Source organism: Drosophila hydei, unplaced genomic scaffold, assembly GCF_003285905.1.
Source record: "Drosophila hydei strain 15085-1641.00,03,60 unplaced genomic scaffold, DhydRS2 tig00008116-arrow-pilon, whole genome shotgun sequence".
NCBI classification, from domain to species: Eukaryota; Metazoa; Arthropoda; class Insecta; order Diptera; family Drosophilidae; genus Drosophila; species Drosophila hydei.
The window spans coordinates 313471-339972 of NW_022045829.1; the positions used below are offsets into that span (position 1 = coordinate 313471).

The following is a 26502-nucleotide window of genomic DNA, read 5'->3' on the forward strand; positions in this document are numbered from 1 at the left end:
CCAAAAACATGAAACGAACAAATTACAAATTATAAATTCGATATAATTCAACTATCTACGATAAAGAAATATTTCCAGTTAATGTTAATATGATATACAATCTTGCCGTTTATACAATTTTCAATGTCACATATCAAATAAAAACAATCACATACATATCTTATTATTTCGTAAGAAAGGTTTTACTTGTTTAAGCAGACATGCATATAGAGTATATAAGTGAAATGAAGGAAGCAACTCCTAGTACATTACGTTGTTATATCAAAACAATCTAAATGTATAGATCTCGTTTAAGAGATTAGTTAATAGGAATCTAACGACTGCAGCCTAATAACAATTTAAGAAAATATTATCAAATATAAAAGACTCAAGCTTTTCCGAATAGTTAGCCCACAGAAAGTTCAGCTTGTCCGTATATGTAAAATTATTATTTAACTTAAAAAAAATATTAATACTTTTTAGCAATGGCTTGATAATTTCTGCTTTCGTAGTGCCCAATGTGATAATCCCACATCGTATCTTTGATTGAAAAAGTTCAAAGAGCAATACCCAAATACATCTACAAACTGTGAGACATATACCCACATCATTCAAATCATTTTCCTCTTAAGTAGTCTTAATAAGCTACGGCGTATTTTTATTAATGCAAAATGTAAATGCTGTAAACAATAAGTTAAATACGTTAATGGTGGAAAGGCGTTTTGGGGAGTACAGCGGAAGTGCACACATACAAATACACTATTCACATGGTGGACATTCGCGCATATCCATATCTTATAATCTGGTCATGGTTTAGGGGCACATCTGTGGTCAATTGGACGCGTTGCCATTGACGTGTTTCATTCGATTTTCGTATAGCTTCGACTACGGCTTGTACGTAAAGGCCATCTTCGAAGGTAGCCGCAGTGGAGACAGGCGCTTTTATCCAGCTGGATTCTTTGCTATTGAAGGCTTCCTTGAGGGCGCCCACCATTTTGCACAGTCCTTTGATGTATGGCCGTGGCAGCAAAGAGTTGTTAGTGGAAACATGCAAATCCTGAACATCCACGTAGACAGCTTCTTCCTTTTGCTGGGACTCCTTAAGTATAAAAAGATCACCGCCTCGTACCACAAGATGCCCCTTGCTGCCATAGACGAGCACCTCTTGAGAAAAACTTTTTGTCGGCACAGTGTGGCTATGCAGGGCTACCGTGACGAGCGTGCCACTCGAAAGCTCCATTTGAAAATTGCAAAAGTCTGGTGCAGTTATTTGGCGTATGCCATTGATGGAAGGCGTCGTTTTGGTGTAAGCTCTCAGCACACCGTGGACACGAATTGCCTGCTGTTGCAACAGAAAGTGAACAAGATCCACAACGCTGCCCACCAGATTCAGGGCGCCACCGCCCATCTGAGCATCACACATCCAGTTGTACTTTTCAGGGAATAGTGTGCCCATTTGCACACGCACATCCATTAGAACCACCTCTCCCAGCGATCCGATAAGTCCATCCTGTAGACAACGTCGCATTTGCGTAAAGGCAGGCAGAAATCGCAATGGATGATTCACCAGAGATATAAGTGTCGGGTAATACTGTGCTGCACGCACCATTTTCATAGAGTCTGTCTGATGAAGGCCAGCTGGTTTATCACACACTACATGCTTTCCAATTCCTAGTGCCTTCACAGAGATCTCGGCATGCAGAAACGGCTGGCACACTATAAACACCAAATCGACATCTTTGCGCAGGAGCACCTCGTCTATGACGTTTGTGTAGAATGTAACATTCTGTGCGTTGGCCGTTTCTTTGGCCTCTCTTAGTGTGCGTCCCCATATCGCTTTAACTTCGAAACCTTTCTCTCGCAGTAGTGGCACCAGGACATTGGCGATTTCACCTGTTCCGAATACGCCAACGCCAGGAAGCATATTTTATTTTTATGTTTATATGAAATTTAACCAGTGTGCCCAGGTTTAAAATGGACGAATTAAGCAAACACTTAAAAAATACTAGCACTCGAGCACTCGATAAAAAACGATTTTAAATTTAATTACTTATAATAATAGCTACAAATATACTTATATATAAGCTACAAATGTATTTAATTGAATTGTTATTTATTCATATATAACAATTGCGAATATGATTTAAAAAATTGAATACTATTTCAAATATGTTTAAATAATCGTGTATATATTTTATTTCCAATACACTTACAAAAGAATATGTTTAACTTTGTCATATTGCTCAACTGCTTGAATTGAACTGTTTGTTTTTTGGTCTGCGCAGCTCAGCCACACCTTCATGTTCTGCAGGCACCGGACTGTAGGAGCTGTTTATAGGCACTTTAGTGATGGAAAAATAAAAATATCGTTATATTTAAAATATGTTAGCTTAAGAAGTCTCTGACAGCTACAATAAGCTTCTAAACGAAATCATTATACCACATTACATATAGTATTTCGAAGAGATTTTCAATGCCTTGCATACTTTGTATATACAAGTTGTTTAAACGAAAGATATTTTAAGATCCATCAAGTACTTGAAAATTAAATTCCGTTATTAGAGATAACACTTTATTCAGAGCATATCGCATATTAGCTCCCGATAAATTAGCTTATCGATATCATTGAGCATAACTAATACCAGAACTTTGTTCCCATCACTTGATATTAAATAAAACTAACAAACTGTTGTATGCAATTTGCATTGTTTTTGTTTGATTGACTCTAAATTCGGTTATATTAATATATATAATTATATATTAATTTAAAGACACAATATATGGTCGGCTGTTTAATTTAATCTTAGAATCTAAAATGTTGCGGATATATTAGTATGGAAATTCAATAGAAACACGCATAAGGTAAACGAAACGAAAATGAGTGCGGGGTCGAAAGTCAAATGAAACTGATTCACGTAAAGTAAGATTTAATAAAACACTCTTGTTTTTTTGTCTTGTGAACATACATTTCTGTCTTCTTTACAGGGAAGCCCCTTATTTAACGCACCTAAATCTCTAGAAGCGAAAGCAGCAGCTAACAATGGAGCAACCTGCTCCAGTGAGCCATCTAAATTTATTTAAGCTGCTACAACTTCCTTTTAATTCATAAATCAAGAAAAGCAACTCGCCTTTCCCAACCTCAACTTCACTCTGCGAACGCTTGGTATAGACACTTTGACCAAAGCAAGCCACACAGGAAGCAGGTAGCTTAGGACAATGGCTATCAATACCTGCTTTAACTACAGTAAATCAAGATTGCACACGAGTTGATTTTTACCTGCTGCGAATGACAAGTTGAAGGCATGAATATGAACAGAAACATCAATGCATTGCCACACTCGTCAATGCTGGGGATGGTAAACGGTGATAATTCGATTAAGTCGACGATAGCTTCTAGCAGTAAAAGCAATTCAAATGAACATAAATCAACAGAATTTATGTTGAAGGATTCAGTCATGGAACTTACGTCAAATGAAAATCATGATTCCCAACTGTCGCTTGTGTCGCCTAATACATTGCCTCCCAACGCAGCTTCAAGGCCAATCATTGGCTCACTGGCAAGCGCACCAAAGAACTCAGGATCATCAAGGTCGCGCCTTAACTATGGTTTCCATCAATCCATGCCATCTGTACATGGTCGTTCGCAACAGAATTTAGCCATATCCTCCGTTGAGCTAGCCGGAAACCAAACAACTAATAGATCTCCAAAACGATTGCCGAAACATCAAAGAAATTTTAGCTTAGATTCAAGGTAAGTTGGATTGCTTAAGCGAGTACTAAAAAATGGCTTGAAATACTTTTTATGTTAACAGTTTTATATTAACAACTACTATTTTTGAAAGTAGTTAACATGACATGTTAGATTAACAGAAGGAAAGTTCTGTGTCAACAGCAATTGTTTATCAGAAGAATTGCTGTTTATGGCGTATCTATTTATTCGTGCACTTGTTGCCCTCACAAGTCCACGTTCTCTTTGTGATTTGCGTTCCAAATATTGATAACCTTCGATAGGTATTTTTGTTTATTTACCCGCAAAGGAAAGCGAACAAATATCTGTTATTGGTATTTCATGTTTGTTATTCTTTTTAGTTCTTATGCATTGCCCTCTTTTGCTTATGACGAAAATGTATTGATTTTTTCCTTAAGTAATTTGAGCTTATTTTAACATATTTCACTAATTTCTAGATCAATGGGCATATTGCAGTCGCCAGCTTCTTCTACGGTGAGCAGCACACGTATCAATCACACACAACATCATCGCAATCGCAGTCTCGACAGCTTCTTGCAACGCATACCCGAGGTGAGTTTTTTTTTTTTTTGAATATATAAGTGTGCAACATATGTTAAGACTGAATAGTTGAGGTTGTGCTTAAATTTGCCTCACATAGTTTTGATTTTAGTATCTACCTGTTTCAGTTTCACTACATCTGTACAATTTTTTTCTTTTTGATTTTTAAAATTTTTATGAAAGAATCTAAACCTTTGCAATCCTTTTAATTTAATTTAGTTATTAACTACTTAATCATATTGTATATATATATAAACAAATATATATGCCCTTTACCTTCAAAGGGTACATGTCCATTCACCATGCCGAAATCAAAGTTTTCTGCTTGCTTTTATCGCTCTTCGCATTATTCACATTTTGCATATTTTGCTATTTGTGTACATTTCTGGTTATCAACAACAACACTAAAGCCAGTTGTGCTGGTCGCACCATTGAAAAGACAGAGAAGTAAAGTCTGAGAGAGGCAAAGCTCGATGCTCCGTTATTGCAGCTTTAAGCTTTGAATGCGAATGCAATTTACAGAGAGAGCGAGAGGACAGGTTAACTTAACTGTGGGATCTGCCGAAAAAAAAAAAAACAAAAAGCAAATGAGAAAAGAAGCTTTTGCTGACAAGCTAATGTTTATTAAACATTTTAATAATTACAGGTCGAGAGCTCATCTCCCAATGCCGAGAGTGAAACAGCATTTAGTTCAGTTTCAACAAAATTCAATAGCAAAATCTGCTCAAAAATGGAAGCCACTGATGCTAATGATGCAGCCGCAATTGCCCCATCCCCGCCAAATGCAACTCAGGTGATTGGAGGAGTTGGCACTGCCCGGATAGAGATAGATTCGACCTCATCTGCAGTCTCAGTACATTCACAGAGAGCCACGGAAATTCTAGGTAAGTGATTGTTATTAGTTGATCTCAATTGGATCTGTAATCAAGTTATGTCACCTTTTAGAGGATTCCTGCGCAGCTCAATCGAAAAACTCAATAGCAGGGCCACAGGACACGATCTATGGCAACAACAAAAAGCGTGAGGATCTGACGAGTCTTGGATCGGATGATTCTGGTAAGGAAATGTCAAAAAGTTCTCGAAACAATTTTAAATTTATTTCGGGGACAACTTTGTCACATATGAAGCTGTATCCTTATATTGTTTAATGGACAATATGTAAGCATATTAACTAAAACACACCCTCTACTCTCACCCTTCGTCAGGTATTTTATGTGGCTCAGAGTCGGACCAACTATCGCTAAATCGCATAGGCCACTCTCATGAGTCACTCGATCTGGGCGCCATGGATGTCAATGTGAATGCCGATGCCGGAGAAGAACAAACAACAACGACCATCGATGCTGATTATAAGGGAATAGATTCAAATCTTTGCTTCTTGTCCTCTCCAAAAACTGACGAATACGATTGCCGGACACTGCGACCCACGCGTAAGCCGAAGCAGGATTCACAGCCGATCAAATCAGATGATCGAACGCGCTATCGTGTAATGAACATGTCTCAGGCTGCCATAAACTTGGAGCTTGGCTCAGCACCCAATGAAATAGAGCCGGTTCTTGACACGAACGATGAGGATGACATGCCCCCGTTGCCCACATCAGAGACTCTGTCCAACAATACACCACCAGATATAACGTCATCAAAGGCGGTTGCAGCAAACACGCCTTCCGAGAACACCAAAAACGATCAAGTGTTGTTTAAGAGTTTTTTCGGTGCCACTAAGAATGCAATTTTTCGCACGGCCCAAAGCATCATTGACAACCACGAAAAGAAGCATGCAATCAAGCAGAAAACGAACGAGCCATTGGAATTGCCCTCACCTACGATCAACACGTCATCAAATAGTGGAGTTCAAATGTCGCCGGATCTGGTCAAGTCGCCCACAGAAGCCTCCAAAAGAAAAGAGTTTTTTAGCTTAAGAAGCTCGAGTTCAAGCAAAAAAGCAGCTTCAGCCGCTGTAAACACTGCCCCAATCGTAAGCGCAACAGAGATTGCCAAAACTGTGATCATAAAGGTTACTTCATCCACGGATGGACAGAGCAAGAAACCTGCGCTTACAGACGCTGAACTAGAAGCAGAGACTAGTGAGAGGCTGCCGACGAGCACCTCTAACAGCTCGCTGCAACAAGTGAAGATTCCAGTGCCTGGTGTAGTGAAATATATTCAAGAGCATCCATCCGTCACTGATGCACCGCAGCAAAGTTACGAACGAGGTCCCAGCGGCCTGTTGCGGTTTTTTGAATCGCCCGTTTTCAATATTCACTTCGCTGTGCACTATTTGTTCTACTCAAAGGAGCCAGGTGTTTTGAGCTTCATTGGCAACAAGATCTTTAGCTTCTCTGACCAGGAGGTGGATCTTTATATACCGCAGCTGATCGTAATGTATATTGAAATGGATGAACTGGCTGAAGTGCTTGATCCCTATCTGACCATTCGATGCCGCAAGTCTGTTGACTTCTTGCTCAAGTGCCTGTGGCTTCTGGAGGCATACAATCATCAGGTGGATTTGCTGGGCAGCTGCAGTAAAGGTCGCAAATCCAAGTTGTCGCTCATGAAGGAAATATTCTCCAAGAAGGAAAGCAAGCCGCAGATGAAATCGAATCAAAATCCAGCTGTTGCTCTGGTCAAGAAAACACACTATCGCTCCCAGTCAGATGCCACAGTGCTCTTGGCCGATTCCAGCAGTCCTCATGCGTTCAGCATGGCGCATCGGGTATCCACAGCGCCCGCTAAGCTATGCTTGGGCGATCTGAGCTCGGGTCGTGCCTTCGACAATGGCTGCACGTGCTTTCAAACTGTGCGTGGTCAAGTTAATGGCTTGCTGGGCCATCGCACCTTTTGCAATTGCGGCGCACCAAAGACCTCGCCGCAAAAGGAGTTTATGAAGGCGCTGATAAATGCGGGCAAGAACTTAACGTCCTTGGCCTCTAAGGCAGAGAAAACATCGGCGCTGCGTATGTTTCTCAATTTGATTAACAAGAATTTGCCAGCTCGTGTCTGGCTGCCGCTCTACTCGGATATTCCGCATCACGTGGTGCGCATTACAGAGGAAAAGACTGCTGTATTAAATTCAAAGGATAAGACTCCGTACATCATATACGTAGAGGTGGTTGAAGTCGCCGACATTTACACCTCGCCGCTCATTCCAAAGATGATGCCGTCGCTGCGACACACCAAGAGTGAGGAGCACTTGGAAGGAGCTTGTCTAAACACCCAACACAACTGCAGCCGCACCTTTAACAGTAGCGATAATCATCAAGGATCGAGTTGTCGACGCAAAAAGGGCACCGAGTCCACGTCTTCACACACAGACAGCGGCTGTGGTGAGCCGGCCGCACACAGTTGTTGCTGTAGCGGTAACCAAAGCAATCAGCTGTCGCTGGGCGGACTGCAGCTGAATGCAGATGATGCCTGGTCGCAGGAAGATGATGACATCACGGCGCAGTACTTGAACATGCGCAAAATCAGCGAACGGGACTCCATTTCGCAGATGTCATTAGATTCGTGCGATTCCAGAGACCAAGGTGACTTATACAATTGAAAGTCTAAGCGAGAAAATAAATAACTTAATTTATAGGTCCGCCAGTTGTCTTTAACATTGGCGACGTCCGCACTCGACACTGTAACAATTTGAGTTGTGAGAACACAAAGCCTTTTAGCAATGATCCCGAAGATCCATCGGCGGCAGCTCTGAAGGTGAGTTCAAGTTCTAAACACTTAAAGCAGTTGTAATCTGTATTTATCCCTAGGAGCCCTGGCACGAGAAGGAGAAGCTCATACGCGAGTCATCGCCCTACGGTCATTTATCAAATTGGCGTCTTCTGTCCGCCATCGTCAAGTGTGGCGATGACTTGCGCCAGGAACTGATGGCCACTCAGCTCTTACAGGTAATTTTCAAACCATTAGCTTCTGGCTAATATCCATTAGCTTCTAGTTAATATTTCATTATTCCATTGATAGATGTTCAAAATTATTTGGCTGGAGGAAAATGTGGATCTATGGGTGCGACCATATAAAATTATATGCCTCTCGAATGACAGTGGTTTGATTGAGCCCATTTTGAACACGGTTTCACTGCATCAAATCAAAAAGAACTCCAACAAATCACTGCGGGATTATTTTATTGGCGAATATGGGCCAGCAACTGGCGAAAGTTTTTTTCAGGCCCAAAAGAATTTTGTTCAAAGCTGTGCGGCGTATTGTCTGATATCTTACCTGCTGCAGGTTAAGGACAGGTAAGAGTAATCTAGATTTCTTAAAGTAGAACCAATCGACCTTTCTCGATTTGCAGACATAATGGTAATATACTCTTACATTCTGACGGTCACATAATACACATAGACTTCGGTTTTATTCTAAGCATATCACCCAAAAACTTGGGTAAGTAAATAAATCATGTATAATTATAAAGTAAATACTTAATCATAACTTATTTGATTAGGTTTCGAGCAATCCCCTTTTAAGCTCACGCATGAATTTGTAGATGTCATGGGCGGCACAGGCTCCGAGCATTGGCATGAGTTCAATCGCTTGCTGCTCGTCGGCATGATGTCAGTGCGCAAGCACATGGATCGCATTATAAACTTGGTGGAAATCATGCGAAGCAGTATGTAAAATATGATTAACAGAAACTATTTTTGAACTCCTACCTTTTTGTAGATGCGCATTTGCCATGCTTTAAGAATGGCTGCTCCGGTACAGTGCAGAATCTCCGAAAACGCTTTCATATGAATTTAACTGAACAGGAAATGGAACGCAAGGTTGAACAGCTCGTGCAGGACTCACTGAAAAGTCTGTCAACGAAACTGTATGATGGATATCAGTACTATACAAATGGCATATTGTGAGAATAAGTTCTGTAACAAAATCGATAGGATTGATAGGGAAAATGCCAATATGATACACCAAACCTATGGACTGTTAAAACCAATATTTTAATTTTATATGTACACAATTTAATGCATATATATTTATATATATAAATGAGTATTCATATGTATATATAAATATAAATATGAATATAAATATATTTGCATTAGGATTTGTAACATTTACAGAAAAAGAGCAATTGTAAGAATGCAAGAGAATTAAGATTGTACCTATTAGCACCTGTTATTCAAGCCAGACTCGTTAAATATTCATATTGGCACTGTTATTATATCTAATTATATTATATTATCTTAGGGTAAAGTGAATGTTGTCTAGCTTTTAAGTAAAAGTGTAAATGTATTTGACTCTTATCTATGTGTCGTGTCTTCTGTCGCTCCTATATTGCATCTGGCCATCCTAATTCAGCTATATGTGTATATATTTAAGATCATCAATCTATAATTATAAAATTAGCTAATGCGCTACGCATATTTATTTTTGAAGGAAGTATAAGCTATTTTAAAATTGTTCATTCAACAATTTGCAAAACAACATTCGATAAATTTACCGAAAATTCAAATCAAAATGAATTATAAAAATGGAAGATAAAAGTTATTGTATTTTAATTATAGTTTAACTATCTAAATATTAGCTGTATATTTATCAAAGGTGCCGCATATATAAATCTCTGTTTGCTTTCGAATTTATATAATCGAAACAATTTTTTTTACATTTACGGGCAAAAACATGCCAAGAACTCAGAAAAAGAAGAGAATAAAAGCACTTAAAGCTTAAATTTAAAATTTGTTGTATGTTGAAAAATAATATTGTATAGCTTTTGTGCATTACGTAAACGTAAACATTGTGTATATCATAACTATGTATGCATATGTTTATATCATATAAGGAAGCTTTAATAAACTCAATAATTAACTAAAATATTCTATGGAAATTGTGTAAATGATAGAATATAATTTGTGGACGTCTCGTTGCTAGCTATAAGTAGTGGAAACTTTGTGTGAAAAATTTCTGGGAAAGCATAATCATTTTTGTTTGCATGGAAACCAAGGGTTGTTAATGGGGAAACACGCGACTAGGAAATTTTTACTTAAGTAAACCTGTATTTAGTTATAATTTCGTTGCTATAGTAAAATTCTTGATAGACACATTTCGATTGGGTTCAGTTCAGCTTTCATATTCAATAGAAATTCACTGAAAATGGATCCCACCAAACTAGTTGGAAGAGTGTATGTTATAACAGACATACCTTAAACTGAAATAAACATGTTTTCCTTTATAGCAAGGAAGCGGTACGCATAGAGCATAAAGCGCGCAGCAATTTTTCACGCGTTTGGAATGGAATTGGATCCAGTTCGAATAATAAGTTTTATCATCAAGATGAACTTGAAAATCAGCTGATGGAGAAGCTCCATACACCAGGTCTGTAGGGCTATAATCCAATGTATATGTTGTTATAAATATATTTATTAATGCATTTATTTCTCCTTTTTATAGAACCCGATAACAAAGCTCAGTCGCACTTCATTTCAGCAGAAATGCAAAAGAATTTGCTTGACATTTGTCGTTGTGGACGACCTAGGCGTGGCATCCATTTAAGCAAGTGTCTTCAGCGAGCTCTAAACACGACTCTACAATCCGAGGAAGCAGGAATGCAAGGTGTAAATAAGATGCCCCAAACTTCAAATTGTAAGTTTTCAGCTCTTCGAAATTTTATTACCTGTTGTTTATATGACTCATTATTTTTAGCTTACATTGGATTTAAGACAGCTCCTTACCAAAAACTAGAACAGTCCATGCAGTATTTATCGCCCACAATCTCTATGCCTGGACCTCGCATCACTGCCGCTCCATACAATGCCATAATTATAGGTTGACAATATAGCCACATCAAGTCACGGTCTTAAATATATCTGAATAATGTATTCTAATTATTGATTATGAAATTGTATCAGTTCTGTTTTACCCATGTAAAGATATAGGAAATTTCCCACATCTTATGGCTTTAATAAGCTTGAACTTGTGATCTTGAGATCTTCTCTTGAACTTATTGATTATGAAATTGTATCAGTTCTATTTTACCCATGTAAAGATATAGGAAATTTCCCACATCTTATGGCTTTAATAAACTTGAACCTGAGATCGCGGCTTTAAAATGCGTTTAACTCTAAAGCTTTTTGGGACATCCCACTTAAGGTTTCTGTGGCAACGTGATATCGCATAAACATTCGAACTGGATTTTCTAGTAAATTCATTGATTGCGAAAACCAGTTTTATGAAATCATTTCTGTTGTTTTAGCCTTAGTAGTTGAGCGTAGGCTAACTAGCTGGGGTTTTAGTTCAAATGCAACCCCAGACGGCTGATGGCTACTTGTGCGGAAATGGCTAATTATCTGCTGTTAACGATTTGTGCTCTTATCACTGGAGATTTGGTGGCCGGTCAAGATTTTCTGATATTCGCGGCAACAACAAGTTCCCCCTTGATGCCCACAAGGCCAACAATGCGTTCGACTGGCGATTTTGTGCTGGTCAACAATTCGCCAGTTGTGGGCACGATGACACCATTCAGCACACCAGCTGCGGCGCCCACTCAAGCATTCATCGATTGCTTTGGCCGTTGTCCAACTACGCCGGAATATAATCCGATCTGTGCCAGCAACAGGCAATTGTACCTCAATGAGCAGAAATTCGACTGCGCTCGCTTCTGTGGCGCCGGTGCGTAGAGCTGCATTATTAATCGAAAACCTTTCCATTTCTGACTCAGTTCTCATTATTCATAGATATACGGATTGTGCGTCGTGGTAGCTGCGAGGGCCTGTTTCCCATGCAACGCGGCTGAAGTCTGTCGTCCAGATCTTATAGCTGGATAATGATTGTTTAACTTATGAAATGTGAAAACTTGTGTAAACATTGAAGCACCTTTTAATCGGCATTAACCGACTGCACCATACCCTGTTTATATTTTCAAATTTTACAATATCATCCACGGAATTTATAATCTCTTCTTGTGTGTCTAAGACTGCACACTGCAAGCCTGAACTACCCCATTCTACTATATGAACAGAGCATATTTTATGGCTAACATAAGTCGAGAATTCTCAGGAAAAAATATCTGTATAAACTTGTAAACAATCGTGATTCTGATAAGCGCAAATATTTTCTGAATATTAATATAAGTATGAAGAAAAGAACCGTTGGTTAAAGTGTTTAGATTATATACTATAAGATACCCTGTACTGAAAGTACATTTAACAAATTTTAATTTTTTAATCATTTTTATTATATAAATACAATTTTTATGATTGAAAATGAATTTCGTCGATTAGACTGTTTTACATTCAAGCCGCAGATGCAATCGGAAAAAGCTATTTAAATTTGAAAATAAAAACTTTCCATCTAGAATCACCTGTTGAAGCCGGGGAGCCCTGCTCTGCCTTTTCTATATAGCAATCCATTTTTGAGAACATTTTCGGATGCAGGGTATACGAGACGTGGAAGGCTGATAACATACAGCCTGTCATCAAATTTCCGTCTTCAGTTTTATTTCAAACCTCGAAGCGTATAGCACACACGGTAGCGGAGCCTGCGAAATACCTTATCAAGATGTTAAAATCTTATCAGCTGCTTTTCAGCATAGGTTAGCTTTATTATTATCAGTGTTTGTATGCAGCTTCTGCTCCCGCTAAACATCTTGAATTTGATTCCTCCACAGCTCTGCTGTTTGCCTGTTTCAACCTTGAGGCAACTTCATTTTCACTGAAATTCAATCCGCATTCGCGCCGTGCGAATGCAACGCACTTCAAGCCGGCAGCTAACTACCAGCCATGGAGTGCTCCAAGATATAATAATACTAGACCTTATAACGGAGGCTTCAATCAGAGTGGAGTTATACATCCCGTGCAGAGCAGTCCACAATATGCCGCACCATACCAGGGAGCAGTGCAACAGCCAAACATAGGATTCAGTAACAACCTCTTCGGCTCCGGTACACCATTCCAACCTAATGGCACCTATGGATTTAACGCTCAGCCTTATTACCCCAATGGTACTACCCATGGAAATTTTAACTATACCAAAGGCGCTCCAACCAATAGCACTTACCCATACGCAAGACTTTTCAAGTTTTGGTAGAGCCCGAATATTTCCAAGTTAAAGTAAAGCCAAGTCTTAAATGAGAACAATCAAATTTATTTTCTTTTTTCAAATATTTATTTTTCAGATAATCCAGTTTCTTCGTCTTCCATTTTTATGCGTTCAGATCGTCGGGATTAGTAAAGTTCAAATTCAAAAAACTTTTCTTCTTTCAAACCAAATTTATTGCGCAGATAATCCGATTTCAAATGACATTAGATTATCTGGATCATCGTGTTAAATTGCTTTCCGGTATTCCAGGAACGTTTATATAGTACAGTAAATGTTGATATGTTGATATGATGATTGGCTCCACTCATGGGGTTATTAGGTCAAGGGTGCAGGTTATTGATGTTCAATTAAGCACTAAGTCGGTGGTTCTATATGGATGACGGTTGTATAAAGGTAGAGCATAGCTAATTATGTAAGTATATCAGCTTTGAACGTATGATTTTCGCTACGTTGTAGTTCTTGGGGAATACCGACGATGATCATAAAGAAAAGCAAACCCCGATGTTTTAAAAATGGAATATAATCCCACGCCGCCGTCAATGTTCCCACGCTGCAGTCGCGCAACTCCCACGCCGCCGTCAATGATCCCACGCCGCAGTCAGGAGCTCCCACGCAGCAGTCCGCTCGCAACTCCCCCGCCGCCGTCAGTTTGCAAATCCCACGAAGTCCTCCGCAAAGTCCCTCGCCGCAGTCAATACACCGTCGCCTCATTAATCCTATAGAAGTGTTGTACCTAGCGCCCTCGCCTAACCGAAGCCCTAAAGGTCCCACATCGAAAATTTGCGAATCCCTCGCCGCCGTCAGTTCTGATGGTATCCCACGCCGCAGTCAATTCTATGAGTCCCGCGCTGCCGTCGTAAAGTATACCAGTTGTTGCTCCAAGATGTCAGAAAGTATATTCTCAATGCTCAAAAAAAATCCTAATTGCCCGAAACGATGTCCTCTCAGAAAACGTCAGAAATAAACGGCCTCATCTTCAGCCATATAGTGTGGGGGTCGAGTAGTAGAATAAAGTAGTGGAGTAGCAGAATAAAATAATGAAAGTTCCTATCGCTGCCAGCGAACACTAATGCAGGGAAATGTGTGTGTATTATCGATGCGAAGCAAGATTTCTTAAAGTTGAGGCTGCAGTTGTCCAACCAGAGATTCAAAAAGTATCCTATGCGTATATATGCTAGCCATCGTACGAAGAGAAGGGTGATTTGTGCAGGCGGTCGGTCGTGTCGATGAAAATGATGATTTGTTTTCGCAATATTAGTAGTAGCAGTAGTAGAATTGTAGTTCGAAAATCGGTTGAGTTCTGCCTATTTGCCTCGGACTGGATGCAGTAGTGACAAAGATGAAAATGCTCCCAACTAGTTTAAGGTTTGTTCCTAACGAAGACCTCCAGAGGTACGTGCAGATGTGTTTGTTTTGTGATAAATCGTCAATGCCGTAAAAGATGATTATAAAGGACCCTTGCAGCTCCAGCTCGTCAACAAGAAAATGTCGATTAAAAGCGCTGCGCCGACATCTGACTCGACTTAGGAAAACAACCAAGCTCGGAAGAGATTCAATCTCAGCACATGGGATGGTGGATGGTTGAATTGTCGATCAGGTTATAATTAAAAGTACGCCCAGAGTTGTAGCTATTTCTGCCAGCCAAATTTGAACGGTTGATTGTCTCGTCCCTTCCCCTCTCATCGAGAGCCCCTGAAGATCGATAGACAAAGATATGGGCAGGCCCGTAGAGAAATGAAGTTGTTTCATTCAAGTCGCTCCTTCACTCTCTCACATTACGGGCGGGCTGAACATCACCAGGGGATCCTCGTCAGTCGAGTTCATCTACGAACGATTCGTCCCTGCCGTTTCTTAAGCCATACTAATATGTACATGTCACAGTTTTACAATAATACAAATACAATTGAATCTTACAATACCAGTATCGAAAACTTATACAATTTTTAAAAGGTAACATGTTTGAGCACATTTACATGGCTGTACAATATACATTATTATAGTTGACAAAGGCTCTGGGCCAGAAGATTTTCATTTTGCATTAGAGATCGCCTCAACGGAAAGATACATACTTCATTGTATGATCTAAAATACGTAAATATCTAAGATACAAAAAAGAACGAAAAAAAAAAATGCAAAATAACATAGAAGATACATGTAAATAAATGTAGCGCGTGTCTCATGGATTCCCTTCGAGAACAACTTGACGTGTGCTGGCTGGACAGACTGAACGTCGACCAGGCTGGAAGAGTAGTTATCTGAAAAACAAGTACACACCAACAACAACAACAACAAAATGGATAAAGATGACGACAAAGATCAGCTATACAAAATGATGCTGGCATCGATTCCCTGCCTGCCTGCTTGCTTGCTCGCTCGCTGTATGGTGCGCTCTTCATCTTGAGGATTCGGATGCTCTTTTTGGGCTGGCACATAACAGGTAATCCCGCATGTGTGTGCGTGAGAGTGTGTCTGTGTGTGTGTGCGTTGCTGCAGTACCACCTCGCAATTGTTTCCCATTTGCGGAATGTTGAACGGTGCACCAGGAGTTAAGCGCTCAACTGGCAAATCGAAGCGTAGCGTAGCGTAGAGCTGATTCAACTAGCTAGCTTCTTCGTCATCGAACACTAATCGCATTTGATTCCCTTTGCGATGGATTTGATTACCGGGGGGTTATATTCTGTTAAAAATATGTGCGACCTAAGAAATGGGAGTGAGCGGATAAGTTACACAACAGATTATAGAACCAGTTGAATACCACCACCGCCGTCTGTTCTGCGATCTCTTGATCGTTGTCATCTGTCGCGACTGCTGCTGCACAGGATTCAATTTGATGCTTGAACACTAGTCGCATTTGATTCCCTTTTGCGATAAGCCACGAGCACGAGTTCCTCAGGTCGGATCGTTAAGGCTTCATAGCTGCTTCTCTACCACATACTACAATACATACATTTGCAGGACGCACAAAATGCTGAAAGCGAGACGAGGCGACGGCGGCGACGATGCTTGAATGCCGGTAGCGTACTTGCAGGCAGCTGCCCGATAACAACGACAACACATCAGCTCGCCTCTTAAGCGAGTGCTGGTGATTGTGTGGTGTGGCGGGTCTCGGTCCAAACGCATTTGTTTCCCTTTAGCGCGGACCGAGCGCATATTTCTATGCGGTGCAATGCATTACGTGCTGGACTGAGAGCTGACCCAGCTTCGTCTTGGCCGAGCTAGGCTGTGATGCCGCCTCAATAGAGGGAACAGTCTGCTCCTCGTGTTTAAGTGGTCGTGAGTGCGTAGGAGCTGGAGTGCATCAACTACCAACTAGCCATTAGCCAGTAGACGACAATTGTTGCCCAATATCGTGCAGTTTACGTTTTCTGTAATGTAAAAACGTTAAATTGTACAATGGTACAAAGCGATCTACTTGGATCTGTGATTCAGCGCCAATCTTTCTGTACTCGACTCGCATTGGCCATCAAAAGGCAGCTGCAGCGGCTGTTAAACATTTTGTTGTTGTGGTGCTGGCATTGCTTGAAGATTGTACCTAGCTGGATGAACTTGATGTATCGTTTTTGATTCCCTTTAACGATTTTGTAGTGTGAAAGCTAGTAGTTGGAAAAGAAAAAGAATTCGTGTGTACATATTGTACCTCCAGAGCGTTCCCAAAACGTAATTTGCAGTAGCCTTAAGCTCATTATTCAACTGTCTCATACATCGCTGCAAAAGTGAAAGTGCAAAGCAAAAATGGTAATCGAACAAATTTCTCACGCCGTGAATTGAATCCCAAGTGATAGAAGGAAGGCCTATCCTTGTTCTAATGATGGCAATATGTGATGATGGCTTTAATGTACGTATATTATGCAAGTACTTCAATATCGTCTTTTCATTTGGCTGTAAAACATATTTAAGCAATTCAAGATGTATTCAGTGTCGGGCTGACCTTCACAGTTCAGTTCAGTTCAGTTCACAGGGTTATCTATCGACTGGGATGATGTTGGTCAAGTGTCGAGGTGTTATTTTGCATTCAAGTTGGCATTTCATTCTCATTGCCCCAAGAAATTTTGCTATGGGTATTCGGTTTTATGTGCGCTTTTCCGAGAGGGTAGCAACCAAGAAACGTCACTGCAATTAATACATGACATGCTTAGAAATAAAGCTGGAGGTAAATAGAGAAAGTAAACTTCTGTAACAAATCCTTTATCGTTGCTGATGTCTTTAAGGGGTGCCCCTGGTAAAGTACCAAGTCTTCACTTCCTCGCCGACTCGGCATCTTTATCCTTTATCATTTTGGAAAGCTACCGACTGATATGCGCAGGCACATTCAACTGCGGTTATTTAGCTACAAGATACAAAAAGGAAGAATTTTGCACAGGGGAAATCGCATAATTTACATGAAAATCCTTTAGCTGGCGTTTCCTCGCTTGACTACAAGAAGTATTACCCTATTTATGGGGATTAACAACTTCCAATATGCGCGCAGGCACCGTTCAACTGCGTCATATTGCTATAAAATACAAAAAGAAATGTTTTTGTTTGGCAAAATCTCAAAATTTACGCTTGATTCTTTTCGTCTTTCTGTTATATTGATATTGTGCTCAACAGGTTCCTCCGACCATTGTCCGGGACAATATGTCCACCTCACTGTCGTTCAGATATATAGTCTTTGCCGCCTGGCTGGAAATCATATAAACACGTTTACGAAACATATTTGTTGGCTACAAGAACCAAATTAAGAGTAGAAAATAGTAAAAGTTACGCTATCCACGATTATGACCATCCATCAAAGTTCGTAAATTAGTTTCTCGGTTTCAGCTCTTAATGAACAGACCATAGGCTCAAAATGCTAAAAGAGAAACAAACGCAACATTTTTTCTTGTTAAGTATTAAGAAACGAGTTACGAGTTTTTGGCCAGTTCTTTATCTCGACTTGTAATCCTGGCGTACTTCTAAACTTGCAACTTGATTGATAGAAAAGATGACTTGGACATATTCTGTGTCTTGCTTGGTCATATCCTTGCAGACGCACGCAGGCACCGTTCAACTGCGTCACGTCGCTAAAAAATATATATAAACGAGAAATGTTGTGTCCTAAAGTTTAGGAGGTGTCCTCATGGCGGTCGTTTAAAGGAGGTTGATCTTATACTTTCAGACCATGAATGCTAGGAATGGATGCGAGTGTCCATTGATGAAACCAGACGCTCACAGGCACTGTTCAACTGTGACGCGTCGCTACAAAAAAATTGAAGCCCACGTATTTATGCTAAACATAGCAATAGTGACAAACAAAATATCAAACTTCTTCCTATATTACGATACAAGTTCGCCAATTCCAATTCCTCTATCAATCTGTAGATAAGTGTGCAGCCCCTCACTCTTCATGGAGTGTGTGGATAAGAGTTTTTCATTGTATATCTTAACTGCAATTCAAGAGTTAATCAAGAAGAAAAATTCGATACGGCTTACGTGCCACCAAATTCAAGTGAAGAAGTGAAGCGATAAGTAGAATACGACGATGCTGAGAAGTTGCTGATGATGTTGACGACGACGACGACGACGACGAAACGACGAAGAGATTCCATTTCATGTTTTCCTTTTGCTGTAAATCTGTTTTAAAAAGTAATTGTTTTTGCGTTCGCAGCTGATATACGAATACCGCGTGTATGCAGAGATATCTGTGTGGATTGGTGGTAGTAGGTGCCGTCAGCAACTGCTAACCGCTTTATGTATAGTAGGTAGTGATTGTTGTGATGGTGGTAACCGACCAGGAAGCTAAGGCACACACACGTGTTTGCTGTTGAGCTCAAGCTGCTGCTGCCGCGCGCAATTCCGCCTTGTCCCCATTTATCTGTCAGCTGCATCTGGCATTTTGGTTAAGGGAGACTCGGTGGTGTTTGCTGCTGCTGCTGCCGCTGCTAATTTGCTGTTTCGGCCAACTGTGTAGGATCGGCTGGTGTGCAACTGGCTGCCATTGTGGATGTAGAAGACGGACAGACGTGAAGACTCACTCAGTGATAAAACGAAAATCATATCAGACGATTATCGGATTGATTGATGATGCAGGTAGGTAGGTAGGTATCGATTTCATTGCCCATCGATTTAATGTTTGTCTGTTTCGGTGAGGCTGCTCTTGTTGTTTGTCAAGTGTTCCGTTCCTCCTCATCGTTGCCATTAACGTTTCGAGGAGCAGGAAAACTGTAAAACAAAATCAGTTATAGACGAATATGTTTACGACAAAGTGACAGAGAGTTGTGAGAGACTTAGACATGTAAAAATAAAGGCAACACTGATTTCAAAATTACATAAAAGTTTAGTTTTATTTATCTTACATACATTTATCAGTTCCAGGTAATTTTTCTATATACATTTTTAGAATGTAGCTAACGACGACAGATTAAGAGAGTTAAACCTAAAATATCATCTTGATATCTACTTCTCCGATTCAATATGAATCACTTGCATTTCTGACTCAATTATTTCATAGAAGCGGACGCACTGATAAAAATATAAATAGCATACAAGTCTACCTAAGGTTTGCCCATGCACAAAAGAAAACCCAAAAACAAAGGCATGTATGTATATATATACATATACTTTGAAATATATGTATGTATATAACAAATACACAAATATGGCTGTTCCGCGAAACAAAAACCTTGTCTGTATCTACACATACATACCTACACAGCACATGTTCGTACACATATGCATTTGTGTATACAGACAAATTTCAAAATGGCGTCGTTCGTGTACGTACCTATGTATGCATGTATGTATATATGTGTCGTCTTTGTGCTAAACAACCCTCAGGTACACAAGCCACTAAAAACGTTTTTTCTTGTCGCTTACTATGAACATGGCTAGTTTCAGAAACAATATTACTAAATTATAGCTAATTGATTAGATAAATTTACAAACCGAGTGTGAATTCCGGACCAAAGGCTTCTGGTGAGCGTTGATTGACAGCAGTTGCTCATGACTCACACCACTCGCTCTGTTACGAAGGCCATTTGCTCGTCCTCATCATATCACACTCTTCTTCACAGCCTTCACATTTTTTCATTACAATCTATGTATGTATAACAGGTTTGCACACGTATTGCAACTGCAAATGAGAAATTTCTTTCGTAATAAAACTAATTTAACAAATATATCAAAGAAATTAATAAACAAGTTATTCATGACGAATTTTTAAGCTAAACACATTTCTCATATATCCAAGTATATATGTTTGTCTCTTTTTAACTAACTGCTCACTGCAATGGCGCAATGGCTATTGTTGTTATTGTTGCTGCTGCTTAGACTGCTTAAAAATTTGTCGAGGCCACTTAGTTCGCTTTGCCACAAATTATTTTCGACATTGCGACGTTCAAATTCTTCCGTCTCCGTTTCCGTCGTGACGTCACAAGCATGATGAAATTTTTCGTTGTAGTTGTTATTGTGGATTTTGTTGCCGTTGGGAATAAATTTCGTTTGGACGTCGAGCCAACGACTAAATCGTTCCTGCTGCTTTCTGCGCAGCTCATGTTCAGCATTGAAGAGAGCCGTCGACAAAATGGCGTTCACGCGTAGGCTGCCAGAGCCCCGCAATTTACGACGCATTTGCATGCGTTTCATGCGAAAATTTCGCACCCAATATGTTAAGGTTTTTGGCTGCTCAACATTATCGAATTCATCATAATATGCAACCATCTTGTATGATGATTTTAATTTTTTTCTTTTTGTCAATAACTTTCTGTTTAGTATACACACATACAAACACACCTCTTCTGCTGCTAAGAGTTGCTCACTCACTGTCTGGCACTTTCCAGAAACTAAACTTTTGAATTATAACACGTCTTCACTGTACGACTGTTCAATAGAGAATGCTCGAAATACTGAGAGCGACACGTTATTTATAGCACTGCTCGCAGCATCGAAACGTATTGCTACTCGGCGCTGCCGAATGTAGTACTTGAGTTTACAGTCTTTTCTTGGAAGTGGAGAGAGCTGAGCAATGCATAAAACTAATTTTAAGAAAATATAATATTATTTCAAGAAGTTTTATAGAATGGTTTTTATTTTTATTTAGATTTCGTTTGTTAAAAAGAATTATTAAATTGCACCCTATTATATTGCCAAGCAGGTCAGCTTTTCAGTTTCCATTTACCTGCCAACTCGGTTTAAGATATTCAAAAAAAAAAAAAAAAAATAGTTCTGTGGATGGCCTGCTATCGATAATATTTAAAATGTATCGATAGTTGTTTTTCTCAATATTGGTATATTTTAGAAAATCAACAAATACATAAACATGAATATGTTTTTATTTCAAATTAGTTTTATTATACTGCACAGTTGTGGCAAGTTACTTTGTTCTTCTGTAACAAAACGACAACATACAGATTCTTGATAAATTTATTATAATTATTGATGTTCATGCTTTAACGAATAATCATTTTAATAACCCCGTCCATTGGTACTTATTAAACGGTTTTTACATGCAGCCTAAAGGCATGCAATATTTTTTGATCACACTGTTTTCAGCGGGTGAATAGGCAACATAAATTGATCATTTGCTATGTTAAAAGTGTGTTAGAATCCATAATATATATTATTATTAATAAAAATGGAAACTTACAACAAAATTTCGAATATACGATATTTAATGATCGGTTACTCAATTCACTCAATCACTGCTAACAAAGAGATCAGAGCTTTAAGTAGACTTGTTTGCGGGCACTATAAATCATTATCGAGTTTTACAACACTGCAAGTATTCAAATAAGTGTAATACAGCACTGATTATAAAATCAGTTTGATTTTTTAATGTCACCCGACAAAATGGCTTCAAACGAACCAAAAAATAAATTAAAAAAGAAGGAAGATAAGCTGTAAGTACGAATGTTTTAATTGTTGTGATATTACACGCCTATCTTGCGATCCTAATTGCGATAGCAATCCATTTAATTGCTCTATAACGTACATCAATCAACTACCCGATCCGGCAGTTGGCTGCAAATTTCTGCCATGTGGCAAAACCTTAATGGATTTTACGGAGGAGCCCGTTTCCTTTCCCCAGCTGGAAACCCAGTTTAGCTATCAATTTAAGGGTCTTCACCTGTTGTTCGATATCGATCTGATCAATCAGAACTATGGCCCGTTCACTGGAGAGCCAACTGAAATGGATGCCAAGGACGCTGCATTGTTGGCTGACATTGAGGCGCTGAATATTAATAATCCAAAGTCAAAGGTATTACATAGCTTTCCCACACGTGCACAGGAATGCCGTGAACTCTTTGCCAAGGAGCGCTCCGCTGTGCCACGTCCACGAACAGGTCTACAACGCCTACAGCCGGAGACGGAGCAACTGGAGCTGGAGTCGTTCAGTGTGGAACAACAGAAGCAGATTGTACAGCAGACATTTGTGGACATAGAAAAGCCATTGTGTTCCCATCCCACCAAGTCGGGTAGCAATGCTAGACCCATTGCGCAGCTACCCGTGTTCCCAGAAGCCCATTTCGCACAATACGATCTAGTGCAAGTGCATTTTGGCATACCACCCAGCGGCAATAGCAATGGCTTGCTCAAGGACTGTGGCAATTACTTTGTTAACTTTAAGCTAAAGCCTGATCCGCTCTTTCAACAGATTCAGCAAACACATGGCCAGAATCTGCTCACTTATCTCTCCGAACAGCGCTACAAAGAGGAGCGCACAGCCGACAGCTCCGATCGTGGCGAAAGATTCATGTTGCGGGAGAAGGATGGCAGTTTCTACTATCAAATTGTCAATAAGCATATCAAGCTGCGCAAGGAGCGACCAAGTCCCCAGTCTGTTGCCAATGTCTGTCTGTTGGTAAGTTATATTAAAATTGATGTATATCGACTATAATTGCCTTACTCTTTGACAGGTTAAGCGCACTAAGGAAGTTCAGCAACAGCTTAACAAGATATAATTGCTGCGACATTAATCAAGTCATGATTTTTGTTTAACTGTGCCTCAGCTTTAAATTAATATAATAATAATAATCCAAAGAATAAACCCTGTGTTCTAGTTTACATATTAGATAACCATTAGTTGATAATTAGAAATTAGAAATATTTTAGTTAAGTTGAGGTTTTTAACATGTAAAAAGTTAATTCAATTCTACATGATTTAGATTCTGCCTGAGCAATTTGAAAATTGATTCTTTTAAAGTGTATTTAAAAAGTTTAAGGCTTAGAGACTTTGTTAGAAAATATTATTTATAAGCGGTATAAAAAGTCACTTGTTATATACTTATACGAATTCCCCATTAGTATATTGAATTCCCAATTAGTATATTTATGTAATGAATATGTTATAATCTACTGCTTTATATGTATACAAAAACGTAACAACGGAGCCGAGTATCGGTTTCAAATGCTTTCAAATTTCAGTTTAAGCTTATATCACATATATGAAATCATATTACATGAGCACATTCAGCATTTGCATTAGTAGGCCTATATGGCAAACATATATACATATGTAACCAATTTTTTGAAATAAGTAAACTATCGGCGCTTTAAATCCCAAATTTTAGAACTATGAAGCCGGTAATCGAATGGCTAATAAGCGTTTGTGCTGGACTCCTCTTTAGCACTCAGTCAATGCGCATTCTGAAGATAGCCAACGACGAGAGCTCAACTTCGGCGTCTTCCTCCGCAGGGCCAGCCGCACAGGCGAAATCAGCGGCGGCGATTGAAGACAAGCTGGAAAAATCATACATTATGGGATCTGAGCAGATAAGCGCTGAATTGAAAACAGCTCTAAGTAGCGATGGAGACAATCAAGATGATCAAGCACTGTCCGTTGGCGGAAACAAGAGCAACAACGGCTGCTTGGAGTATACCTTGGGCTCGGAGTCGTTGAATCGCATGTTGGAGGATATGCTAACACAGCCGTGCAGCGAGAACTTGGAGCTGCCCTATATAGAGCCGGCAATACAACTTTAGCATTCTCTTATTTGCACATATTTATATATATATATCTAGTTATATATATGTATATATAAATTGTCAATTGATACGTTGATTTCTTTGTTTTGAGGTAACAATTCTAATTAAAAATTAAAAATATGGTCAACTAAGCATAGAGTTTAGATTGATATCTGATTTGGTTTCATCCCCTAAAGTAAAGGATAATATGTAAGCTTTATTTTTTCCTGTATATTTATAAATCTAATCGATATATTCCTACTGCCATTTAAATTCTTGTCTTTAAATCGATAAAAATCATTCAATTAGATAGGCGAGCATTGTGCAGTCATGTATGTCCGTTGGTGGCTGTTAAATCGATACCAGGCCGTAGGCACTTTTGTGTGTCAGCCACTAAAATCTGTTCGCGATAATCGAATTGCATAAATTTACGAACGAGTTGAAAGTGAAAAACCACAACACAAAATGGCAGCCAAACTTATTTTCACCGTTTTTCAACATTTCCTGCATTTTCGCAACTGTCATTGAAATGTCAACATAGCACACTCACTCACACACACACGCACACACGTACATATATATATGTATATCCTACTACAGCGTGTTCGCAATCCACAAACAGCGGATTAAGGTTCAGACTCTCAGCCTCTGTGCGCTGCGTGACGTAAATACTGATGAATACCTCACAGACTTCCCCGGCCGCCCCTTCTGTACGCCTGGTGGGGGCAGCTAACAGTGCAGCAATTGTCCTGCTGTTTTGGTAAAGAATGGATGACTGTCCTCTTGGTTTGACTGCGCTGCTGTTCATTTGGCCGAGGTTTGTCTATTTTGATGAACTAGTTCCTAGTTCTCAATTAAAGTTGACAATTCTAGTTCAAGTTTGTGAACAATTTCAATTCATTTGCCATTTAGTGCAGTAAATGAAATCCTCAACCATTTATTTTATTCATTTGAGCTAGTTCATTTGATTCATTTGAATAGAATTTATGAGATAGAGAATTTTTGCATAAATGCGCATATACTAAGGTTAATGATAAAAAATAATTAGCTTATTTCATTTAAATAACTAGTTAAATTGATCTGATACTGAACTAAGAGTCACTACTCTGATATATATTACTACTCTGATATATATAGAAATAGTTCAATTTGTTCAATTCAACTACCTGAACTATTCAGTATGAGTTAATTAGCTCATTTGAGTAATCAGTTCAATTGAACTGATTCGGAACCTCGAGATACATCTCCATCGCGCCAATGCTGATTCCCATGTGAGAGAGATCTATGTGTGGCTTAATTCATTCATAAGTCATGGGGCAGGAGACGTCCCAGGCCGACGAATGCACCAAGATTAAGCCACGTAAAATGGTGTCAACATTCGGTTGTGCGGCTTATTTAATGTGATTTCCTATTTATTAGACATACATACATTACTCTCTGCGTAAGCGCCAAGTTCAACTGCCGCCGAGCTGGTATATGTATGCCATATGTGTGTGCATTACGTATTAAGCCGGCTTAAATATGATTAATTAAATGGTTTAGCTCTGTCTTGCGGCACATAGAAATGACTAATGGACACAATGAAGTTACATATATATCTTTAAATATATATATTATACATTATACGAAATACCTCAGAGAAGTATAGCAGATATGAAGAATCAAATTGAATATTCAAGTGAATATATAAAAACTTTGTTCCATAAATAAACTCCAGTATCCAGTATCCAGGCTCTATTTTCCTGATGAAGAAATATTCCCAAGCTAATTACAAGCTTAACATAATAGACTAACATTTATCATATCAGATATTTTTTGTATTTTTATTATATAATATGGAGGACCGATTAGGATATTCAGGCATTCAATGATTTCTATTTAAATAATTTCGATTATGAACTGGATATATTTTGCTATAAAATCTTTTTCTTATAGATCAATAATATTAATTTTAATTTTTCTTCAAGTTATATATTTTTATATATTTGTCTATGTAATTTGGGTAATATTATATCATCATATATTAGGAACAGTCTCTTTCACCTTTACCTCTCGTTCGCTCTCTATACCTACCTCTCTCTCGCTCTGTCTTTTTTGTTCTATCTCCCGCTTTCTCTCTCTCTCTCTCTCTCTCTTTTATATCTCTCTCTCTCTTTCTCTTTCTCTCCCTCTCTCTCCTCCTCTCCCTTTCACTTTTTCTCACTTTTTCTAACGTTACAGTTAAAATCTAAAGTATAAAATGTTGTTTCGGAAAGTTTAAATGTTGCTTTACCCTATCTGGGCTT

The 26502-nt window shown here is 39.1% G+C and overlaps 8 protein-coding genes and 1 long non-coding RNA gene across 13 annotated transcripts; 6 read left to right on the forward strand and 3 right to left on the reverse strand.

Annotated features, from left to right (window-relative positions):
* Positions 1 to 160: 160 nt before the first annotated feature.
* Positions 161 to 1966, reverse strand: LOC111596300 (glucose-fructose oxidoreductase domain-containing protein 1). Its single transcript, XM_023310458.2, has one exon. It carries the CDS (start codon positions 1901 to 1903, stop codon positions 743 to 745), a length of 1161 nt encoding a protein of 386 aa, XP_023166226.2. The 5' UTR covers positions 1904 to 1966; the 3' UTR covers positions 161 to 742.
* A 745-nt stretch (positions 1967 to 2711) lies between these two features.
* Positions 2712 to 9232, forward strand: LOC111596298 (phosphatidylinositol 4-kinase beta-like). Of its 2 annotated transcripts, none has more exons than XM_023310455.2 (12): positions 2712 to 2899; positions 2965 to 3730; positions 4165 to 4279; positions 4914 to 5151; positions 5213 to 5323; positions 5473 to 7791; positions 7845 to 7963; positions 8017 to 8154; positions 8228 to 8502; positions 8559 to 8647; positions 8709 to 8873; positions 8927 to 9232. In XM_023310455.2, the coding sequence occupies exons 2-12, from the start codon at positions 3282 to 3284 to the stop codon at positions 9112 to 9114; spliced, it is 4206 nt and encodes a 1401-aa protein (XP_023166223.2). In that variant the 5' UTR covers positions 2712 to 2899; positions 2965 to 3281; the 3' UTR covers positions 9115 to 9232. The 2 variants fall into 2 exon arrangements, with proteins under 2 accessions (XP_023166223.2, XP_023166224.2); XM_023310456.2 differs by having other exon boundaries at positions 2712 to 2841.
* An 841-nt stretch (positions 9233 to 10073) lies between these two features.
* LOC111596271 lies at positions 10074 to 11361 on the forward strand. 2 transcript variants are annotated; one of them, XM_030224673.1, is made up of 4 exons: positions 10090 to 10383; positions 10437 to 10576; positions 10652 to 10843; positions 10904 to 11361. In XM_030224673.1, the coding sequence occupies exons 1-4, from the start codon at positions 10355 to 10357 to the stop codon at positions 11029 to 11031; spliced, it is 489 nt and encodes a 162-aa protein (XP_030080533.1). In that variant the 5' UTR covers positions 10090 to 10354; the 3' UTR covers positions 11032 to 11361. The 2 variants fall into 2 exon arrangements, with proteins under 2 accessions (XP_023166178.2, XP_030080533.1); XM_023310410.2 differs by having other exon boundaries at positions 10074 to 10383; positions 10652 to 11361.
* Positions 11362 to 11461: 100 nt separating this feature from the next.
* On the forward strand, positions 11462 to 12300 carry LOC111596321. The gene is made up of 2 exons (XM_023310487.2): positions 11462 to 11869; positions 11935 to 12300. Exons 1-2 carry the CDS (start codon positions 11518 to 11520, stop codon positions 11991 to 11993), a joined length of 411 nt encoding a protein of 136 aa, XP_023166255.1. The 5' UTR covers positions 11462 to 11517; the 3' UTR covers positions 11994 to 12300.
* A 390-nt stretch (positions 12301 to 12690) lies between these two features.
* Positions 12691 to 15586, forward strand: LOC111596368. The gene is made up of 2 exons (XM_023310565.2): positions 12691 to 12791; positions 12867 to 15586. The coding sequence occupies exons 1-2, from the start codon at positions 12758 to 12760 to the stop codon at positions 13283 to 13285; spliced, it is 453 nt and encodes a 150-aa protein (XP_023166333.2). The 5' UTR covers positions 12691 to 12757; the 3' UTR covers positions 13286 to 15586.
* On the reverse strand, positions 13453 to 21159 carry LOC111596370. 2 transcript variants are annotated; one of them, XR_003944298.1, is made up of 4 exons: positions 21047 to 21158; positions 20201 to 20387; positions 16053 to 19477; positions 13453 to 15994 (listed from the first exon to the last, which is right to left on the reverse strand). It is a non-coding gene; the product is annotated as an uncharacterized LOC111596370 (long non-coding RNA). The 2 variants fall into 2 exon arrangements; XR_002751249.2 differs by lacking the exon at positions 13453 to 15994 and having other exon boundaries at positions 17326 to 19477; positions 20040 to 20387; positions 21047 to 21159.
* LOC111596369 lies at positions 20394 to 21040 on the reverse strand. The gene has a single exon (XM_023310566.2). The coding sequence runs from the start codon at positions 20972 to 20974 to the stop codon at positions 20528 to 20530; it is 447 nt and encodes a 148-aa protein (XP_023166334.1). The 5' UTR covers positions 20975 to 21040; the 3' UTR covers positions 20394 to 20527.
* An 871-nt stretch (positions 21160 to 22030) lies between the features above and the next one.
* Positions 22031 to 23288, forward strand: LOC111596314. Of its 2 annotated transcripts, none has more exons than XM_023310478.2 (3): positions 22031 to 22152; positions 22217 to 23110; positions 23170 to 23288. In XM_023310478.2, exons 1-3 carry the CDS (start codon positions 22088 to 22090, stop codon positions 23249 to 23251), a joined length of 1041 nt encoding a protein of 346 aa, XP_023166246.1. In that variant the 5' UTR covers positions 22031 to 22087; the 3' UTR covers positions 23252 to 23288. The 2 variants fall into 2 exon arrangements, with proteins under 2 accessions (XP_023166246.1, XP_023166248.1); XM_023310480.2 differs by having other exon boundaries at positions 22032 to 22152; positions 22217 to 23114; positions 23170 to 23287.
* A 539-nt stretch (positions 23289 to 23827) lies between these two features.
* Positions 23828 to 24235, forward strand: LOC111596270. Its single transcript, XM_023310409.2, has one exon. It carries the CDS (start codon positions 23828 to 23830, stop codon positions 24233 to 24235), a length of 408 nt encoding a protein of 135 aa, XP_023166177.2.
* The last annotated feature ends 2267 nt before the right edge of the window (positions 24236 to 26502 follow it).

What these genes read in the sequence shown, in the direction of transcription:
- LOC111596300 (XM_023310458.2), bottom strand. Translation starts at nt 1,903, where the DNA reads ATGCTTCCTGGCGTTGGCGTATTCGGAACAGGTGAAATCGCCAATGTC.
- LOC111596298 (XM_023310455.2), top strand. Translation starts at nt 3,282, where the DNA reads ATGAATATGAACAGAAACATCAATGCATTGCCACACTCGTCAATGCTG. An exon ending in CATCGGCGGCAGCTCTGAAG is followed by an intron (nt 7,964 to 8,016) that starts GTGAGTTCAAGT and finishes ATTTATCCCTAG; the next exon opens with GAGCCCTGGCACGAGAAGGA. An exon ending in GGTGGAAATCATGCGAAGCA is followed by an intron (nt 8,874 to 8,926) that starts GTATGTAAAATA and finishes ACCTTTTTGTAG; the next exon opens with ATGCGCATTTGCCATGCTTT.
- LOC111596271 (XM_023310410.2), top strand. Translation starts at nt 10,355, where the DNA reads ATGGATCCCACCAAACTAGTTGGAAGAGT. An exon ending in ACCAAACTAGTTGGAAGAGT is followed by an intron (nt 10,384 to 10,436) that starts GTATGTTATAAC and finishes TTTCCTTTATAG; the next exon opens with CAAGGAAGCGGTACGCATAG. An exon ending in GGAGAAGCTCCATACACCAG is followed by an intron (nt 10,577 to 10,651) that starts GTCTGTAGGGCT and finishes TCCTTTTTATAG; the next exon opens with AACCCGATAACAAAGCTCAG.
- LOC111596321 (XM_023310487.2), top strand. Translation starts at nt 11,518, where the DNA reads ATGGCTACTTGTGCGGAAATGGCTAATTATCTGCTGTTAACGATTTGT. An exon ending in CGCTCGCTTCTGTGGCGCCG is followed by an intron (nt 11,870 to 11,934) that starts GTGCGTAGAGCT and finishes CATTATTCATAG; the next exon opens with ATATACGGATTGTGCGTCGT.
- LOC111596368 (XM_023310565.2), top strand. Translation starts at nt 12,758, where the DNA reads ATGTTAAAATCTTATCAGCTGCTTTTCAGCATAG. An exon ending in TCAGCTGCTTTTCAGCATAG is followed by an intron (nt 12,792 to 12,866) that starts GTTAGCTTTATT and finishes ATTCCTCCACAG; the next exon opens with CTCTGCTGTTTGCCTGTTTC.
- LOC111596369 (XM_023310566.2), bottom strand. Translation starts at nt 20,974, where the DNA reads ATGGTTGCATATTATGATGAATTCGATAATGTTGAGCAGCCAAAAACC.
- LOC111596314 (XM_023310478.2), top strand. Translation starts at nt 22,088, where the DNA reads ATGTCACCCGACAAAATGGCTTCAAACGAACCAAAAAATAAATTAAAA. An exon ending in AAAAAGAAGGAAGATAAGCT is followed by an intron (nt 22,153 to 22,216) that starts GTAAGTACGAAT and finishes TAATTGCGATAG; the next exon opens with CAATCCATTTAATTGCTCTA. An exon ending in TCTGTTGCCAATGTCTGTCT is followed by an intron (nt 23,111 to 23,169) that starts GTTGGTAAGTTA and finishes ACTCTTTGACAG; the next exon opens with GTTAAGCGCACTAAGGAAGT.
- LOC111596270 (XM_023310409.2), top strand. Translation starts at nt 23,828, where the DNA reads ATGAAGCCGGTAATCGAATGGCTAATAAGCGTTTGTGCTGGACTCCTC.